This window comes from Phocoena sinus, chromosome 1, assembly GCF_008692025.1.
Source record: "Phocoena sinus isolate mPhoSin1 chromosome 1, mPhoSin1.pri, whole genome shotgun sequence".
NCBI lineage: Eukaryota > Metazoa > Chordata > Mammalia > Artiodactyla > Phocoenidae > Phocoena > Phocoena sinus.
In genome coordinates this window covers 154,251,143-154,270,329 of record NC_045763.1, presented here as the reverse complement: position 1 = coordinate 154,270,329, position 19,187 = coordinate 154,251,143, and the positions used below count along the sequence as shown (strand labels likewise).

At 50.2% G+C, this 19,187-nt stretch overlaps 1 protein-coding gene across 2 annotated transcripts in view; it reads left to right on the top strand.

The window, feature by feature from the left end:
- Positions 1-18,720, top strand: part of PPFIA4 (PTPRF interacting protein alpha 4) — a 33,957-nt gene extending 15,237 nt beyond the window's left edge. The window contains exons 18-29 of one of the 2 annotated variants that reach the window (XM_032636847.1): positions 230-396; positions 2,292-2,385; positions 2,872-2,953; positions 3,495-3,695; positions 4,399-4,461; positions 5,068-5,094; positions 6,821-6,996; positions 10,484-10,581; positions 11,333-11,508; positions 14,026-14,094; positions 17,798-17,975; positions 18,581-18,720. In XM_032636847.1, coding sequence (XP_032492738.1) covers positions 230-396; positions 2,292-2,385; positions 2,872-2,953; positions 3,495-3,695; positions 4,399-4,461; positions 5,068-5,094; positions 6,821-6,996; positions 10,484-10,581; positions 11,333-11,508; positions 14,026-14,094; positions 17,798-17,975; positions 18,581-18,630 — 1,381 coding nt within the window. In that variant the 3' untranslated portion in view covers positions 18,631-18,720. The remainder of the gene's footprint in view (positions 1-229; positions 397-2,291; positions 2,386-2,871; positions 2,954-3,494; positions 3,696-4,398; positions 4,462-5,067; positions 5,095-6,820; positions 6,997-10,483; positions 10,582-11,332; positions 11,509-14,025; positions 14,095-17,797; positions 17,976-18,580) is intronic. The other variant, XM_032636837.1, reaches the window with a different exon arrangement.
- Positions 18,721-19,187: the final 467 nt, after the last annotated feature.

Genomic DNA, 19,187 nt, shown 5'->3' with positions numbered 1-19,187 from the left:
GCTGCATCTCACTTGTCCCAGGTGTCTGAACATCTCACTTGTCTTTGAAACACCATCAGGGAAGGACAGTCCCATGTCTCCTTTGGTCACATGCTCTGATCATACCCCCTTAACCCTCCCAACTCTGACACTTACTGTAAGTTCTTCCTGAAGTCTAACTTCCATCTCTCATGCTGTAATTTAAGTATGTTTCTTCTCATTCCACCCCCTCCTGGCTGTCATCCTGTAGTGCTTTGGAGGATCCAGGCAGCAACCCCAGCAGCAGCAACAGCAGCCAGGACTCCTTGCACAAGGGCACCAAGCGCAAGGGCATCAAATCATCCATCGGCCGCCTGTTTGGGAAGAAGGAGAAAGGCAGGCTGATCCAGCTGAGCCAGGGCGGAGCCACGGGCCATGGTCTCTGTCTCCTAGTAAATGGGTGCGAGTAGAGGGCAGAAGCAGGAGGGTATCCTTGGATCCAGTCTTCTCTGCCTGCCTCCCAGGGACCAGTGGGCAGAAGCCACAGACACAGAGATTCAGCTCCGGAGAAGAAGTTTTCTGTTAGAGCTATTTCACAGCGGGAAGGGCTACCTCATGAGGTGGTAGCTCCTGCCACGAGAAGTGTCAGGCATCAGTATCAGGCTGTTTATTTGATACGCTGTCGAAGGGGTTCCTGTATTCAGCGTGAGGTTGGACCTCTGAGGTTTCTTCCAATCTGGAGGTTTTCTGAGGTACTGTGCTCAGGACCTTCAGGAGAAATTTCTTAGTTCTTTCTCTAAGAGAGTCAGTTCTTAATTCCTAGTACATCTTGCCTTCAGGACTCAAAATATCACAATGCCTAATCGTGACTTTGTAGACATTATAGTCAAGTAAGTGCTTGGGCAAGGGTAGCATTATTAACACCTCTATGACGACATAAAGTTCCAGTGTGTGCTTGGTGTGTGGTAGGTACACAATAAATGTTAGCTATCTTCCTCTCCCTTCCCCTATTCCTTTTTTCCTTTCTTCCTTTCCCTCCCTTCCTCCTTCTCTTTCCCTCATCTATTCAGTTATTTGTTCAATAGACATGTATTGAGTAACTACTGTAAACAAGGCTTAGTATTAGGTATCGGAGCAATAGTGCATTCCTTCAAGGAGTTCAGTTTCTAATGAAAAGGAAAAAATAAAGAGATGATTCTAAAACAATATTAAGATAGCAATAGGCTCTGGGTGCTTCTGGAACTCAGAGGTCAGCCGTGGAGTGGTGGGGGCGACAGGAGAAGCTTTCTCTGCTGGGCAACACCTGGGCAGAAGCTTGAAGGCTAAGTGGGAATTAGCCAAGCCAAGAAGAGGTGTGTGTGTGTGTGTGTGTGTGTGTGTGTGTGTGTGTGTGAGGGGAAGAGGCGGGGGGGTGGGGGGGGTCTGAGAAAGGCAAAGATTCATGGGTGTGAGAGTTTTGTAAGCAGTTGAGTCTATTCAGAGTGGGGAGGGAAGAGGGTAGAGGGAGCAGAAGAGGTGAGTTTAGACCCTAGGCTGGGGCCAGCTCATAAGGGCCTTGCAAAATATATTGTGGAGCCAGCCACACATGGGAGGGGGCAGGGCTGAGAAGGTCTGGTCAGTGGAAGAGGCATCTCGTGTTGAAGCCTTATGATTTCCTATGTTCCCCACACCACATTGGCACCTAAACCTAAGACAGCATCCCAGATTGGCTTCTGGATTACCAACACCCTCGGTCCTCTGTGCACTTGTGAGGAGTGACCAGGGCTTAAATGAATTGTAAAATGCTGCCCCTGCCATGAACTCTAGCATCGGTTCAGGAGATCCTTAACAGAAGAGGACAGAGCTATGCATGTTCCCTTTTGAGATTTGTGCAAGTGAGTGGCCCTGAGAAAGAGGCCCAGACACACATCTCTGAACGTGCCTCTTTCCCCACCCTCAACCCAGGTCAGGATAATTCTGTCTGAGCCTCGAAGCCCACTCTGGCTCTCTGGGTTTCCTTTTCCCCTTGGTTTGGAGGAGGGACAAGTTCTGTCTAGGATTCTGCTGCCGTTAGGGTGGAACGACTTCCATCCGTCTGGCTGAAAAACACCTCCAGGGCTGAGGCTCCCAGGGGAAGGCTCTCTGGGCTTGGAGTGACCCACTCGATGCCACTGTGGGACTGCCTGGCTGTAGGGATGTCATGTGGAGGCTCCAGGAATAATGGGTTGTCCCATCAGACCCTCGGGTTGTCACATGCTGAGGAGCCTCCTGCTGGCCTGCTCCCCGGTCCCGGCCCAGGCCAAGGGAGGAGAAGCAGAGAGGGCCTCGCTGATATGCCATCTCTTCCCTTCTAGTTCTGCTAATAGACTCTGAGCTCGGTCTGCAGGAGCCCATGGTACCTACCAAGCTGGGGACCCAGGCAGAAAAGGACCGGCGGCTGAAGAAGAAGTAAGAGCCACCGGCCAGTCTCTGCCAGGGTGGGGTCCAACCCCTCATACACTCTTTTCCCTGGACTGCCATGGGACTGAGTTCAGGCAGCCAGAGCCCAGCAAGGCCCCTTCTGGACTGAGTTGGCCTGGTCTAAGTGGGCACAGCAGGGTTTGGGAAGTTGTTCTTAGGATGACCTGAGTGAGAAGGAGACAAGGTGCTGTGGGAGAGTGACCCAGCATCTGGGGATCTCTGACAGAGCAGAGTAGAATGTGTTTCAGGCCATGTGCAAACAAAGCGAGAGCCCTCACCTCTGGGAATGGAGAGGTGTTGCTGCTTCATGTCTTGGTGTCACACTGCTTCAGGAATAGAGCAGGGGTGGCAGTCCAACGGTGGGGAGAAGGGGTAGTGGGAGTCCAACTCTTGGCACAGCCCATGGTCCCTGGGAGTAAGCTTGGTTGAGAAAGAAGGAAGGACTAGTGAGTCTGTTGTTCCTCTTCCTGCAAGACACCAGCTGCTTGAAGATGCCCGCAGAAAAGGAATGCCCTTTGCCCAGTGGGACGGCCCTACTGTGGTCTCCTGGCTAGAGGTAAACCTGGGCAAAGGGAGTCTAAGTCTACTCAGGGGTCTGGTGGGAAGGATGTGTGGACTGGGACAAGGACTCCTTGGGCAAAGGGGTGGTATTTCTAGAATTTTCCCAGCATGTTTCTCCCGTACCAAGTGCACAGTGCCATACCTAGCACTTAGCCAGAATCGATGCTATATACTCATGCCTCTCAAGTAGCTAAGTCTGGATAAGGGGAATTAAGACTGAGCCATTAAGACTTTCACAGGTGTCCCCATTAAGACTTTCATTCTTCCTATAGGTGCCCCCAGGAGCTAATCACCCATGCAATGTTGGTAAAGTCCCTTCACCTTCCCAGGCCTCAGATTTTTCATCTGTAAAGTGGGGAAAAAGAGGCATTTGATGATGGTCATCTCCACATTTCTAAATTCCTCTGCTCTTCATTTGCTGTTCTGAGGCCATGGATGAGGCCTGGCCCTTGCCTCTCAGTATTGCCAGACTTTTGCAGTGGAGCCCAGATCTTGGGAAAGGGGCTGAATTTACCCTCTGTGCCCCATATCTGCAGCTCTGGGTGGGGATGCCTGCTTGGTATGTGGCAGCCTGCCGGGCCAACGTCAAGAGTGGTGCCATCATGTCAGCCCTCTCGGACACAGAGATCCAGCGGGAAATTGGCATCAGCAATGCCCTGCACCGGCTCAAGCTCCGGCTGGCTATCCAGGAGATGGTGTCGCTGACCAGCCCCTCTGCCCCGCCCACCTCCAGGACTGTGAGTGGCCTCTCCCTCACCCAGGACATTTTCAGAAGCCCCAAAATAGTGTTTACAAAGTTTCATATTGGTCATTGGGAAGATGGTAGCATTTGAGTCCTGCCCCTTACTTCCCATCCCCACAAAGGGTTCCACCAGGTCTCCAAGAGGAGGTAACACTGTTGCTAGCAGAATCCCAGCAGGCCTAGTTCCCTGCCTCCCATGTACCACTCATGAGCTCCATCTCCCCATACCTACCCTGCCGGTAATTTTAGATCTTTGGGCAGAGTTTCCAAAGACAGGACTTCTGGGTTCTGTGTTTTTGCCAGATTGGGGTAGCAGAGGGAGTAGGGCATTTGTAAATTCTGGTCCGCCAACCTCTCCATAAGAATGTAAACCTCTCCATGGACCCCCCAGGGTAAAACCTTTCACTGTAGTCCATCTCTGTGATTGGGGTCAGCCCTTATTCCAGATTCGCACCATTTATTAATATTCATTCAGGAAACATTTGTTGGGTACTTCTATGTGCCAGGCATTGTGCTCAGCAGTGCAGATACGGTAATAAAAGAGGGCTGCTCAGAGCTAGACGATGTGCAGAATTCTGGGCTGGGCCTGTGGGAGGACTTAGGGGAAGGGAGCTATGTCTTGTCCTTAGGGCTCCCAGCCTGATGGGGAGCCTAGGAGCTCACACGCAGGACCAGCTAGGTTTCCTCTCTGCTTACAGTCTTCTGGGAATGTCTGGGTCACCCATGAAGAGATGGAAACTCTGGCAACATCCACTAAAACAGTGAGTCTGGCCCTGGACCCTGGGCCTGGGGTTAGGGCTGATGACTTGCATGAGGATGAGGGAAAGGTTGTGGGAAGTCAAAGGGGCTTGTAGCTGATCTAATACGAGATTGGTATCCCTGATGTGTGATGGAGTTCTGTTCTCAGGGTGGTGGGTGGGTGGGAAAGAAGTGAGAATGGAAACAGTTTGTGTGTGTGTGGGGGGGGGGGTTGGTCTATTCCAGGGGGTCACAAGTTCACCCTGGGCTACTGGTATACTCCAGTGAAGAAGAGCAGGGCTTGGGAGCGTTTTGCCCTGCTATTGTCATGAAGCCACAGAGTCCGTAACCCTTGTGCTTGAACCTTGGTGGAGGAACAGGGAGGGTTGGGAGGACCTGGCACCTCGCCTGACTGTGTTTCTGCCACACACACATTTGATCCCCTCTCGCTGCAAACACAGGCGCGTGCACCAGCCTTCTGTGCTCTCTTAACCTTCCTAACAAGCTTTCCCTAGTCACCCATTCAGCTACTGGGGTGTCTGCTTCTCCTTCTTGATGGGACCTTGGGTGGAGGCTGCCAGGTTTCTTGACTTTGCCTGTTTCCCCTGACATGCTGCACTCATTCCTAGGACAGTGAGGAGGGCAGCTGGGCTCAGGTAAGACCCCCTCCTCTTGTCCAGAACCAACTCGCAGCAGTTTGGGGTAGTGTTCTCCCAGCAGGTTCGCTCCCCTGCAGGACTCTCTGAGCCCCAGTCTTTTAGGTCCCTCTTCATACAAAGAGTCCTGGGCACAGGTTCTCTCCTCTGCTGAAGCCACCCACCTCCATCCTTCCTCATTCCCCTTTAGCTACTTCTGGTTTTTCACCATGGCAGGTGAGGGGCCTTGGAGGGCTGTGCCCCCAGCATGCCTGCCTCTTCCCCTCAGTTCGACCCTCTTCCCAGGAGTAATGAGACTTAGATTAGTATGAATCCTCTTCCTCTTCCTGTCCCTCTCAGGGGTACCCCTGGTGAGCTGAGCAAAGGGCTTTCATTCATTCACTTGGTGAGCAAGGATTTACTGAGCAGCTACTAGGTGTTAGGCCTTTCTATGCCCTCTGGATACAGAAGTGAGCAAACTTAGCCCTCATGGGGCTTATATTCTAGGGGAGAAACAGACAGTAAACAAACAAATAAATGGATAATATATCAGATAGATGTAAGTGCCATGAATAAAAACGAAGCACGTAGCACTGTTTGTACTTGTTGGGCAACCCCATCAACAGGAGACTGGACAGATCAGTTACAGTATGTTCTCACAGTAAAACACTACTTAGCAAAGGGAATGGATGACTCAGACATATAGTGTAAAGTGAAAAGTGTAAGTCCCCAAAGATTTTCTATTAAAACTCAAAAACAAGCAAATTTAAACATATTATTTAGAGAAATATACCTTGGTGACTATAAGAAAATTTTTTCAAGCAGGGGCATCATGGACAGAAAACTCAGCATGGTGGTTACCTCTAGGGGGGCAGTAGGGCATAAGATGGGGAAAAAGAGCATAAGGATGGATGCAACAGTGTGGATAACATGGATGGTGTCCAATGATGTCAACTTCGTTTTTATGCTTAGTAATGAACATACGCTACATATGTTTTATATGTATCAATCGTTTTATTTTAAAAGATAACAAAATAAAATGTTCAATTCTAAAAAAATCAAGGTGGGTAAGGAAAGAGAGTGATGGAGGGTTACCATTAAAATTTGTTCTAAGGATAGATGGTTGAGGAGGTCCCTGCCCTCAAGGCAGGAGGCAACGACTAAGTGGAGCAGGCCTCTCAGAACCAGACTGGGTGGGTGGTGGGGCGCACAGTGTGTGGTGGGGTGGGGAGGCGGCACACGAAGGACCTAGAGAATCTCTGGAGAGACAACCAAGCCTTAGAGAAGAGCGCTGGCAGGCGCAGTTCACCTTACTTCATTTTTTTATATCTTTAGCCAAACGTAACTCCCTGTGGACCGTGTGAGGCCAGTTTCCCAAGTGAGACTGGCTTTCTTTGTCACTCTGCAGCCCTCTGTAATGCAGCCTATCCGCTGGGCTCAGCAGGCTTGAGGCTGACTGAAAATCAGGAAGGCGAGTCTGCCTTATAGCACCACAAATGCATTTCAGAGTCAATGGGAAGGATTTCCTATGACTTGCTGCCTAGGTGGTTGCTTCTGTTCATTAGTGTAGATAATTGATAAGTGAGTGGGAATATATCATTCCAGGATCTTAAAAAGCTCCATTTAAAATCCTCACCTCCCGCCTCTACCAGCCCCTCAGTGAAAGTAAGCTGAGATTTTTTTGAACTGCTAGCTGCAACCTGCCAGCGCTGCCTTTGCCCCCAGCCTCCTCCATCTTGTTCTCCAGACCCTGGCCTATGGGGACATGAACCACGAGTGGATTGGGAACCAGTGGCTGCCCAGTCTGGGGCTCCCCCAGTACCGCAGCTACTTCATGGAGTGCCTTGTGGACGCTCGCATGCTGGATCACCTCACCAAGAAGGACCTGCGGGTCCACCTGAAGATGGTGGACAGCTTCCACCGGTGAGCCAGGCTGGAACCCGGGGCCACCTCCCTACACAGGTCTCCCCCAACTCTGGGGGTCTGTCTCCAGGAATAGAGGTGCTTCCATCTCTTTCTTTGCCTGTTCTGGGTGGTAACAGGTCTCCCTTTGGGGAAAGCCAAATCTTTGTCTCCCCTGCAGTTTGAGGGTTTAGGCCTCTCACCTCCAACCCTTAAGACACAGTCATTTCTCTTTAGCTTCACTTGGAAAATTTTCCCCCTAGATATGAGTTTTATTTCTTGTCATTGAGCTTGCTGAATTCTCTACATTTACCCTGAGAAGACTCACACTGAACCCAGCATCTATTTTAGGTGTCTAATTCCTTACAAGATGAGAGGAAAGTTCTTTCTGGATGCTTGCCCTGCCGGCATCCCAGATCTGAGCCTCTCAGTTTTAAACACACATCCTTTTGTACAGGAAGCCATCCAGTGTTCTCCTCTTCTTTGTTGAAAAGGTCTTCCGTGCAAAAGGATCTGCAGTGGAGGTCACAAACTGGTAGCCTGAGGGCGGAACGTGGCGCACACATGTACTTTGTTTGGCCTACATTGTATTTTTAAAACTGTGACCTTAGCTGCCAACATTTAAACACTAGGAAATGTTAAACAAAATTCTGGATGTCTGGCTTCTCTTGAAAGAGAGAAAGCTCTCTGGGCACATCCCAGCATGGAAACAACCAGCTGGAGCTAGGGAGGCAGCCCTCCTAAGACATAGGTTTTCGGTAATGGTTCCAGGAGTTGATAGGTTTTAGGAAGTCCTTTTTAACATCCAACTTCAAATCACACAAGCTGCTATTTGAGCCAGGTCTTTTATCTTGAGTAGTTAATGTGACAAAGGGTGGAGCTGGGAGTGTGTGGCTTTTCAAGGTTCTTTTAGGGCTCTGCAGGTGTCCCTTGGTCTCTCCAACTCACAAACAGCAGAAAGTTATATTTGGAAGGGATCTAGTTAGCCTCCATATTTTATGGGTGAGGAAACTGAGGCATGGGAAGGAGCAGCGAGCGGCCCAAGGTCACGCAGGGACGCTAGCAAAATGCAAGTCTCCTGACTGAAACCCAGTTCTCTTGCCACCACATTGCAGAGCCGCCTATGCTGGAACCCCCATCTGTGTCTGCCCTGAGCACCACCCCTCCCTCACCACCGGGGCTGAAAGAGAATCTTTTGTTTCTGTCAATCCGGGAGGCTGCCAGGCCTAGCTGCACCTGTTCCCTCCTCAGTGATTGATAGGGCTGGGGAGAGAAGGGCCATTCCCCAGCAAGCTGAGATGTGCCTCGGCTGCTAGAGGATCAGGCAGCCCAACCCTACACAGCATTATGGAAGTCCTTCCCCGACCCTTTGCCCATGAGAGACTCTCAGCCTATATACACGGTTCCAGATTTAGCTCTAAATCTTGGGTACTTCACAGTTTCTAAAACATGTCCACATTTCTTACCTCAATTAGGTATATAACTGCTTTTTTTCCACTTAATATTTCATAAGCATGTTCTTATATCTTTAAAAATTCTTTTAAATCATACTTTTTTTTTAACGATGAGAAAGGGTTGTTTAAAAACTCTCCTTTCACAGATGGAGAAAACAAGTCCAGTAGAGATTGAGTGTCACCAGGTCACTCAGCCAAGTGGTTACAGAATGGGGCCAGCATCCTTCTTTCTTAATACCCAACTCAGAGCTCTTTTCCTTAGACCGTAGTGTTCTATTGAGCAGGTTTCCATAAGAATCTCCTATTCTGATAGGAGAAAAAGCACACACAATAATTAGTAATGTCCTCCCAAACGTGGTACCATTACTGAATGCCTCTGATGTTCAGGGGCTGGTCTAAGCCCTTTCATACAGGATCACCTTTAATGCTCACAGTAACTCTGCAGGAGAGTTATGACCCCCATCTCACATATGCTGAGTGCCACTCAACTGGGAAGTGGCACAGCTGGCATTCAGATCCAGGTTGATCTGACTTTAAGGGCTTTATATTTTTGCTAAGCTGTGCAACAGCTTTGAAAGTCATAGGAACTGAACTGAAAATTATAGTAAGTGAGATTGAAATTGGAGGCATTTCCAGTTAGGAGGTATGTGTGCATCTGCGCCCTCCAGGGGACCAAGGCTTAAACCAGTGGCCTTGAGCAGGATTCCTTAGAAGTGGTGTCTCTGAGCTATAAGGGTTTGTTCTAGGCAGATGGGCTACCTGGGTAGAACTGAGGGGAGAGAAGTAGGGAGAAATCAAGCATAATTTAATCTCACAAAGCAATGGCCTCAATGATAGAGTCAAAAGTATTTGGAATTGGGAGAGACCTATTTTATTCCTCCACTTTGTAGATGACAAAACCCAGAGAGGCTGAATGACAGAGTAGTGCTCAAGTTTAAAGAAGAACACTACAGGGAAAGCTGCCCAAGATGGAATGAGCTGCATCAAGAGGTAGTGAGCTCCCTGTCACCAGAGGTATTTAGGCACAGGTGTTCATAATACTCAGAAGGATGTTACAGAGGTGACTCCTGCATTAGGTGGGGAGCTTGGACTGATAATGTGTGGGGTCCCTTCTAACCTACGGATTCTTTGATTCGTGGCCTGGCTTAGTAATTATTTATTGAGTGCTTACTATGCACCTGGTACAGTTTAAAGTACTTTTAGTACTTTATGTGAATTATTTCACATCATTCATTTAGCATCCATGGTGTTTACATTTGTGGAATGTGTCAGGCATCATCCTAGGTGTTTGAGATACATCAGTGAACAAAACAAACCTCCTTGCCCTCATGGAGCTTACATTGTAACTGGGAGAGACAGACAAGGAATTATAAATATATAGAATGTTAATAGATAAAAGGTGGTAGAAAAAAAAAAATTAGACCAGAGTAAGGGGGATTGGTGGTGCTGGTGATGTTGCAGTCTTAAATCAGGTGGACAAGGTAACTACTGAATTTAAAATATAACATTTGAGCAAAAACTTAAAGGAGACAAGGGGGTAAGCCATGTAGCAGACTGGGGGGCAGGGAGGGGGTGTGTTCCAGGCAGAAGGAGCAGCCACTGCAAAGGCCCCAAAGCACAGAGGCCAAGCGTTCCTGCCACGTTTGAGGAACAGCAGGGCTATCAGTATAGGGGCAGATCATGTATCACATTGTAGGCCATTGTAAGGACTCTGAGTGAAATGGGGACACAAAAGAATATCTGGAGGGTTCTTTGTCATTCCAGTGCCTGGAGAGGGAGGGATATGTTGCTATCATTCAAAGAACTTTCCTTTGTCAATCAGGCCCACACCCTGGCTGAGAGGGAGGGCTTGGGGTAGGCAGAGAGAGGGAAGTAGCCTTGTGATGGACTATGTCTAAGCCCTGGGGGAAGGAGGAGAAGGAGTGGGCTGGGATGCTCTTTGTGCTGGAGCATATAGGTCTTGATGGGTTGTGGTTGGTGCTGGATATGGGGCAGACGTGGTAGAAAACACGGCCCCAGTGAGGCTCTGGCTCAGGGGGGCTGTGTGCCTGCAGAACCAGTCTTCAGTATGGCATCATGTGTCTGAAGAGGCTGAATTATGACCGGAAGGAGCTGGAGAAGAGGCGGGAGGAAAGCCAGCATGAGATCAAGGGTAAGCTTGTCAGGCTCAATGGAGCCTCCTCTGAAAGTTGTGGTGGGAGCGGCTTTGGGGGAGCAGGGACCTGCCTCACAGATCCCTGCCTTGGGCTGAGTGAAGGGAGAAGAGGCATTCTGTGCCACAGGGAAGCTCCAAATCTAAGAGGGAAGACACAGCCCTTAGGGAGCAGGGAGCTCCCAGTCTGATGAGGGAGACGCAATCCATGCCCAAAGGATGCTGCCATCTGGTGGAGGAAAAATAGCCCCCGCCCAATCAGCTGCAACATCCCCCTCCCCAGCACATTAGACAATGGCCACCAACGAGACAAATGCAATGACCCCCTTGGGAGAGTGCTATAGACTGGTGTGAGAAAGTGCTCGTGGAACTTGGTGATCTGGGTGGGGCTGGACAGGAAAGAAAGGCAAGTCTTAGAAGAGACCTTGAAGGTAGAAAGAATAAGAAGAGGGCCATTCCCGCCTGGGAGCAGTGGATGACTGGTACAGGGGCTCTGGGGAGAAAGCCTATTAGCCTGACCCTGAGTCTTGCAGGCTGGCAAGAATGGAGTGGTGTGGGGCTGGTTCTCCAAGAGCCCAGGTGCCAGGGAGGACAGAAGGAAGATGTGGAAAGTTGAGGGGGGTAGGGGTGGCTAGGAGCCAAGAGAACAGGGTGGACTGGGGCTCTGGGTCTAGGAACCTCTATTTCTGTCCCTGGAGGGGCCTTGGCCAAACCTGTCTCTTTCTGCTCCTTTTCTTCCCCTGCCCTCCAGATGTGCTGGTCTGGACCAACGACCAGGTGGTTCATTGGGTCCAGTCTATTGGGCTCCGGGACTATGCAGGAAACCTCCATGAGAGTGGTGTGCATGGTGCTCTGCTGGCCCTGGACGAGAACTTCGACCACAACACGTTGGCCCTGGTCCTCCAGATACCCACGCAGAATACCCAGGTAGGCTGTAAGTCTCAATCAGTCTGATCTTGGTCATCAGTCTCATCTTGGTCATCAGTCTCAATCTTGGTCTCTCCCTTTCCTCCACTCTCTTGCTCTCTCTCCCTCTGATATGTGCAAGTTTATGGATTGGTGGGAGGGCTTTCTGGAGGCCTGTTCTAGAGGGGATCACAAATGTCCTCAAACCTCCAAGTGGTCCCTGTGCATAACCAAGCCCCCCTAGGAAACAAGTGCCCTTCACATACAGAGCACGTTCAGCACAGGCCTGGAATACTGTGTTAATCCCCACACTGCAGTGAGCACCCCCGTCTCCTCCCAGCCCCATCTTTACAGCTGAGACTTTTCCTCTACTTGCTTCTCTGACCTGACTATTCATAGAAGAAAACTAGCGCTGGGGCCCACAAGGACCAGAGAACCCATATCCCCTTTGTTTCCACCCCCCACACCCCCGGGGGGATCTGTTCCTGGGTCCCTAGGTTTTAGAAAGTTAAATATACCAAATAACACAGCCCAGAGCTTCTCCATGCCAGGGCTTTGTCTCCCTGTCAACAGCTCAAAAGATTAGACATCTCCTTCCATTACATTTGATAATTATTATGGAGCTGTCATCTAAGAATATACCTAAATTCTCTTGAACCTATTTATATGTTTGGCTTTTTTAACTTCCTGTGGGTAATGGACTCTAGAATTACTACCTGTTGTGTAAAGTACTACCTAATTTTATTTGTCCTAAATGTACCCACAGTCGGCTCCCCCGGGGAAGAGAATTGCCTCATCCTAATTGTCTACGATTTAGTACGGGTATTTGTATTTGACTAGCTCTCACCTTCTGTGATTTCATAAACTCTGATTGTGTTGCCTCTGGGTCCAAGCTTTTACTTCTTCAGACAGAGTGGTCTTAATTCTTTTAGCCTTTCCTCATATAGACTTGTCTCCATGCCCTGATCATTTTAGCTGCCCTTGTCTGGACTGTTTGCAGCTGTCAGATCTCTTGAAATTCAGCCACCAGAGCTGCACAAGCTATTCTGGGAGCAGACGAGTTTTCGCTTGTGTGAGGATAGGGCTGAGTTGTCTTGTAATTTTGGGTGGAGTGTTGGCCTTTTAGGGGTGATGGCAGCACACAGGGCCAGGGCATCCTACAGTCTCTCTGCAATGACCCATCCCAAGCAGTCAGAATGGATAGCACAGATTCCCCTCGCTCTCTAGGAAGAGCTGAGATTTCCCCCAAGCTGCAATTTTTCTTATTTTAATCAAGGAGTCATTTTTAATTTTATTTATTTATTTCTTTATGGCTGCATGGCACGCGGGCTCAGTAGTTGTGGCTCGTGGGCTCTAGAGTGCAGGCTCAGTAGTTGTGGCACATGGGCTTAGTTGCTCCACGGCATGTGAGATCTTCCCGGACCAGGGATTGAACCCATGTCCCCTGCGTTGGCAGGCAGATTCTTAACCACTGCGCCACCAGGGAAATCCCAATGCAATTTTTCTAGGCTTGCCCATTTCCAACCCCATCAGCTGCTTTCTTGCCCACTCATACAACTTTGTGAAATGTTTCTGAAGTTTGTAAATGTCATAGTCACCTTTCATTACCCAGAGGAACAGTGTCACCTGGATACTTGAAAATTAACTATGCTTCTCCTTTCTGATCACTTAAAAAAATATTATGTTCCCAATACCAACAAAGACTGTCCCCACAGAATTCTATGGTTAATATTATCTACCCAGAAATGGGCTTGTTTTTCTCTCATTTCCTATCTCTAAATACATCCAGTTTTTTGTGGACAACAGTACATCTGTAAAGAGTAGCAGAGCTACTCTCTGTTGCTCTCTAACTGTTCTTATTATTCTGACCCATTCATTTAGCTTAGCTATTAGGGGAAGTAGGATTGACCCAATATGGAATCCTTCATTAAAAATGGTTCAGAATATCTGGTGGTAATTTTGAAAATGTTCTTGTTTCTGGCATTTCTCAAATCTCCTAGCAAGAAATTGCTGAGAGGCCTATAGAGAAGGCCTTTATGCCCCACTCAGCCCAAGGGCCACCAATATCCATGACTGAGCAGTTTTCCTAAGTTTAATTTTTGATGTGGAACTTTATAAAATACATTTATATAATCTAAATAAGTTAAATCTTCATTATCCATGGTCTGCATGCTTATTTACCCCTCCAGAAAGATAGCATGGCATGACACTCCCTTACAGAGACAAACTGGGGGGTGGGGGGGGTGGTTTTCCCCAGTAGGTGAAGTCTGTCCATCCACGTGTTCTATGATCCTACTTTTTAAAAAAATTATAGTTTTCTAATTTGCTCCATATGAAAAAAATTGTAAGGTTAACATTTTGACTTCTCAGAGGACACCAAGGTTAGCTCAAAGGAGCGGCATCAAGGGCTAATGGGTTAAATGCACTGAAAACCCCATCTCTGCCCTTGGACCCCCAAGGAAACAGGTGAAAGATGGCATTAGAGGTCACTAACTATAGCCCCTCCCTTCTCTCCCCCTTTCACCCTGTGGACTCCAGGCACGCCAGGTGATGGAGAGAGAGTTCAACAACCTGGTGGCCTTAGGCACAGACCGGAAACTGGATGACGTGAGTACCTGGCTGTGAACTGGTCACTGTTGGTTTGTTGGAGTTCATGAGTTCTGCTTTCCTCGGGCTAATGACTGGTGGGGTGGCCTAAGGGAGGAGAGTCATAGAGGATGGGCATGATATCAGGGGGTTGGGGAGGCAGGGACAGGCCTAGCAATAGGCCTGGAGAAGTCTCTATGAAACTCCTTCTGGGTACCTCTAGCCTCTTCCAACTCTGTGCCCTAAACCTCCTAACCACACAGGATCAGAGGTCTTCCCCAAAGGTCATCTCTTTGGGATCATACCTTTTTCTTTATCTTTTAGAGCCCCTCTCTTCAGTGCTGTGAGCACAGCACATCTCCAGCCTGCTACGTTTTCCCACCCATCCAATAGTGTGGTTGTTTGGAGGTAGACATTATTCTGAGGTCATTAGATGACAGGTTTGCTCACATGTTCCTCAGTGCAGTCTGACACAGCTAAACACATGGCTCAGGCTTCTATCATCCCAGCTTCCTTTCTTAGTTTTACTCTTATGCCCCAGGTCACTGAAGAAACAGTCCCTTCCAACTGAGTTTCATCAGGCCTTCTCCTCGAGTTCAGGTTGGACTATGTCTTGGAAGACTCCGAAGTTCCAGCCACAATGCTCCTGTTAGAGATGCTCCTAATCTAGCATTAGGATGCTAGACTGATGCTCCTAGCATAATGCTCCTCCTAAAACATACGTGTTTCCTGAGGGCACAGCCCCTTCCCCAGCCCTTGCCTCCTCTCCCCTCCCTCCTCCCTCCTCCCTTTCTTACCAGTAACCTTGCCTGCCTTTGCTGTCAGGTCTGCCTTAGCTGCCTTGGTTCCAAACAAGTTAAAAAAGAGCCCAGACTGTTTATTTTTAGCTTCTCCATCATCAATCAGAACTGTTTCTGATCCCCATTTTCTCTGCAGCACCCCTACCTCTACCAATGCCTCTGTTTAGACTTCTGGGCCTCCTTGTGGGACACCATTAGTGTTATCTGCTTATCAGTTAGTCTCTTCTTAGTTGGGTTTAACAGGGCTAAACCCCACCTTTGTGGAATGACTACTGCACCTCGGTAGATAGGACACACTCAGAAACATACAGAATTTGTGGAGGGGTGTTTTCTTCACAGAGGTGCCTTGAAATTTGGAGTGTGTTATTTACACACACACATATATTACATACATATTACATATGTGTGTGTGTGTATTCCACTCAAGGAGAGAAACTGCCAGACCCCACCAGATGTCCCCACTCTGATCTGAATCTTCCCAGTGCCCCTGCAAGGTGGACCCTCCTACTTATTCCCCACCCACTAGGTTCTAAGCTTTCTTTGATACAGCTTTCCCATATATCTTTGAATGGCGCTTTCTAACTTAGAAAACTCTTTACTCCTTCAATCCTAACAAAAATATTCTCTGAATGCCTACTCTGGGCCAGGCATTGGGCAAGGCATGGTGGTGCAGTGACGACAGACATCTTATTTTATGCTAACAGTCATCATGTGAGACAGGTTATGATGCCATCTTACAGATGAGGAATTGAAGCTCAAAGAGGTAACTTACCTGCAGTCACAGGCTGACATGTGGCAGAGCCAGACTGGAGCAAAAGTGTATCTGATTCCTGTGTTCTTTTTCCTACCTCCTGCTGCCTCCTAAAAGTGGAGACAGCTGTCCTATCAGGCTTCAGGCATTGGGGTGGTTACTGAGTAGGTGACATCATCTTGGCAATGTAGTGGGCTTTCTGGGATGCAGCTAGGTGTGGGGCTGGAGAGAACTGATTCTTTAAAAGGAAGCTTAAGTAGAAGGCCAGGTCCTAGGAATAAGGTGAGATTTGGGGGTGGGGGGAGTGGCAGGTGGGAGGGTGGCGATCCAAGAGACTGCCTCCTGTCCAGCCATCCGGCACACCATCAGCAACCTTGAGCTGTCTCTTTCAACTCTTTCCTTTGACAATTCTGGTTCTCAGTTTCCCCTCTCAAGCTTCAAGGCCCTGGAGGGCTATATCCAGTTCTCCCATGCATGGATGTCAGGACTCAAGGGAAATGAGGAGATGAGGAACACAAAGAACATCTGACTATTAGGGGACAGGGGAGAAAAACAGAAACTAGTCCTTAGGGTTGGCTGAAGATAGAAATGGAGGGAGAGAGAGCGTGCAGAAGAGAAGGGTCTCTAGATTAGGTTAAAGATAGGATCATGGCGAAGACAGAAATGATGAGGAAAGTTCCTGATAAACTCAGGGTTGGGATGCCTGCCTAGGGAGCCAGCTGCCATTTAGCAAATATTTATCCAGTGCCTATGGTGTTCCCAGGCACTACTCAGGTCTGCGGATATATTGGTTGGAACAAAAAAGATCATAATCTCTGTCCCATGAAGCATAGAATTTGAAAGGGGTGGGGTGGGGGGAGGAAGAGAGGGAGAGAAAGGAATTGATGAAATAATCTCCTAAGTACATTTAAAAATGCTATGACAGGGCTTCCCTGGTGGCGCAGTGGTTGAGAGTCCGCCTGCTGATGCAGGGGACACGGGTTCGTTCCCCGGTCCAGGAAGATCCCACATGCTGTGGAGCGGCTGGGCCCGTGAGCCATGGCTGCTGAGCCTGCGCGTCCGGAGCCTGTGCTTCACAACAGAAGAGGCCACAACAGTGAGAGGCCCGCATACCACAAAAAAAAAAAAAAAAAAAAAATGCTATGACAGAGATACATGGTGCTAAGAACTGATGGGGGCATTTGGCCTACTCAGGGCACAAACAACAAACCCTAATGGGGTTGGGAGAGGTTGTTTAGGTGAGAACTGGTGGGTTAGTGTCTCTTATTCCTGCTGCTAGCAGTCTACCTGCACCAGTTCCAAGAACATAAGCGTTGAGGGGGATTAGGCATGGCTGCCAAGCAGGATGGATGCGGGCTCTGAAGGGTGGGGTGGGTGCTTGTGCAGAGGGACATCCTGTAGAGTTATGGCTCTGGGTGCCCTCTGGCAGAGACAGTTATTTTGGAGACTTGGCTGGCACGGGTGAGAGGGCAGACAGCAGGAGCCTTTGGAGGAACCTGCCTCTGACTGGCCATCTGCCTGACCCATCACTATCAATGGGTCAATGTTCTCCCCTGATCCCCTCAGGGATAGGCAGCCTGAGAAATAGGTAGGGCAGATGCTGTTATTCCTATTTTACATTTACAGATAAGGAAACTGAAGCTCAGAGAGGTTACTTGCTCGGGGTCGCATAGCTAGTATTGATAAAATGGAAGCCGGGTTTCCTGACTCCTGACCCAGCGCTCTTTCAGCACACCGGTGCTGCAGCCATACTGAGGCCCCAGAAAGGCAGGGAGGAGTGAATGGAGGCTGGCTGGTGACTACTTCCCATGGATGAGCCTGAGAGGAGGAATACTTTAAAGGTCAATGGGCACCCCAAGCCCAGTTTGAGATGATTGGGGTGGGCAGAGAAACAGTTCAACTGCAGGATGCCACATCCGAACAGGGGGACCCCACCCCGCGAGCCAAGAGACAGGGAACTTCAGAGTCGCGAGGGCTCCCCGGAGTCATCCACTTGCCCCATTCACTTTACACAAGGAAAAGCTGAGGGCCTAAAAGCGGACGTGACCTTGCTTCCTTCTTTCCGAAGGGAAAGGTACCCCTAGAACCAGCCATTGACTGTCCTACCCCAGGCAGGGAGTGAGCGTGGCAGTTCCAAGGTAGCCCTGGTCCTTTGCGTGTCCCCACGGTGCAGGGGGAGGACAAGGTGTTCCGCCGCGCACCCTCTTGGAGGAAACGCTTCCGGCCGCGGGACCACCATGGCAGCGCCCTGCTCAGCGCCTCTGCCGAAACGCTCCCGGTAGGCTTCCGCGTGTCCACCCTGGGGCCATTGCAGCCTCCACCGGCCGCGCCAAAGAGGATCATGCCCGAAGGTGAGTGGCAGGCTGGCTGGGCGTGGCCGCGGCCCAGCAGGACCTAGGTTCCCCGGGCGGCGGAGTGGGACGGGCGCTGGCGCTCAGGCGAGGCCGAGGCGGGTAAACAGCTCCGGCGCCGGCGCTGCACTAACTAACGGCCGCCGCGGGCAGGCGCGGCCGGGAAGGCCCCACGGGCGAGCTGTGCGCGCACTAACCCGCCGCTCTGTGTTCTCCCGCGGCTGCCGACTCCTCCCAGCCGGGACGGCGGGGGCGCAGAGACTGGAGACCTCCACGGTTCGGACCTACTCCTGCTGACCCCGCCTCCCGCCCCGGGTCTGACGGGGCTGTGCCCGAGGCTCGGGGTACGTGGGCCAGGCCCTGGGCACGGGCGCTCTTCGGCCAGCCCTCCGCCCGCACAAAGGCCTCCCCGCACCTGTCCCTGGCTTCCGGCCGTCAGTGCCGCTCCAGCCCTGCTCGCGCCCGGTGCCCGGCTTACCCTTTCTGCTTTCTTTGGCCTTGGGCGCTTGGAGCTTGCGAGCACGCCGCAGATACCTTGCAACCCGTCTCTCAGGGACTCACTGCCAGCTCACCGCGCAACGCCTGTCTCTTTCCCTCTCTTTTAGCACACTCTCACTATCTCTACGGACACATGCTCTCCGCCTTCCGGGACTAGCTACAGCCCCCAAGGCCAGCTTCCTCCTGCTTGGTTTCACAGGCTCAGAGAGCCCTTAACCCTCCTGCTCGGTCCCCTTACTCCCACGGCTCCTAGTCTCCTGTCTCAGAATATACTGTCTACCCCCTAGCCGTGCCTCTACCCCAAGTCCAACGTGTGTCCCTTGTAAGGCTCTCTGGGATGTGGCTGGGTTTCCTGGTGTTGTGGAGGCAACCAGGTTGTCCATGCTTGTGGGTCTGCGGGAGGGAGAGGAAGGCAGCCCAAGATGGATGGACTCCACCTTCCCTCTTCTGCATCTAGCTGGTCTGGACTGCAAACTCCACCAGAGACCAGGACACAGCGTCAAGGGCTGGGGATGGCCCTTCCAAGAAAATGGCACTTCAGACTGCCTTGCTTGGGTTATTTGGCTTTCTGGTTCCTGTCCGCCTCTTGGTTGTACTAGATGGTCTACATCTGCTCTTGGTTGGCACCTTCACCATTATCCCTCCCCCAACTCATCTGCATAGCTGCAGCTCCTGCCTCACCTCCAGGACCTCCTTGGGGGCTGGGAAGGGCTG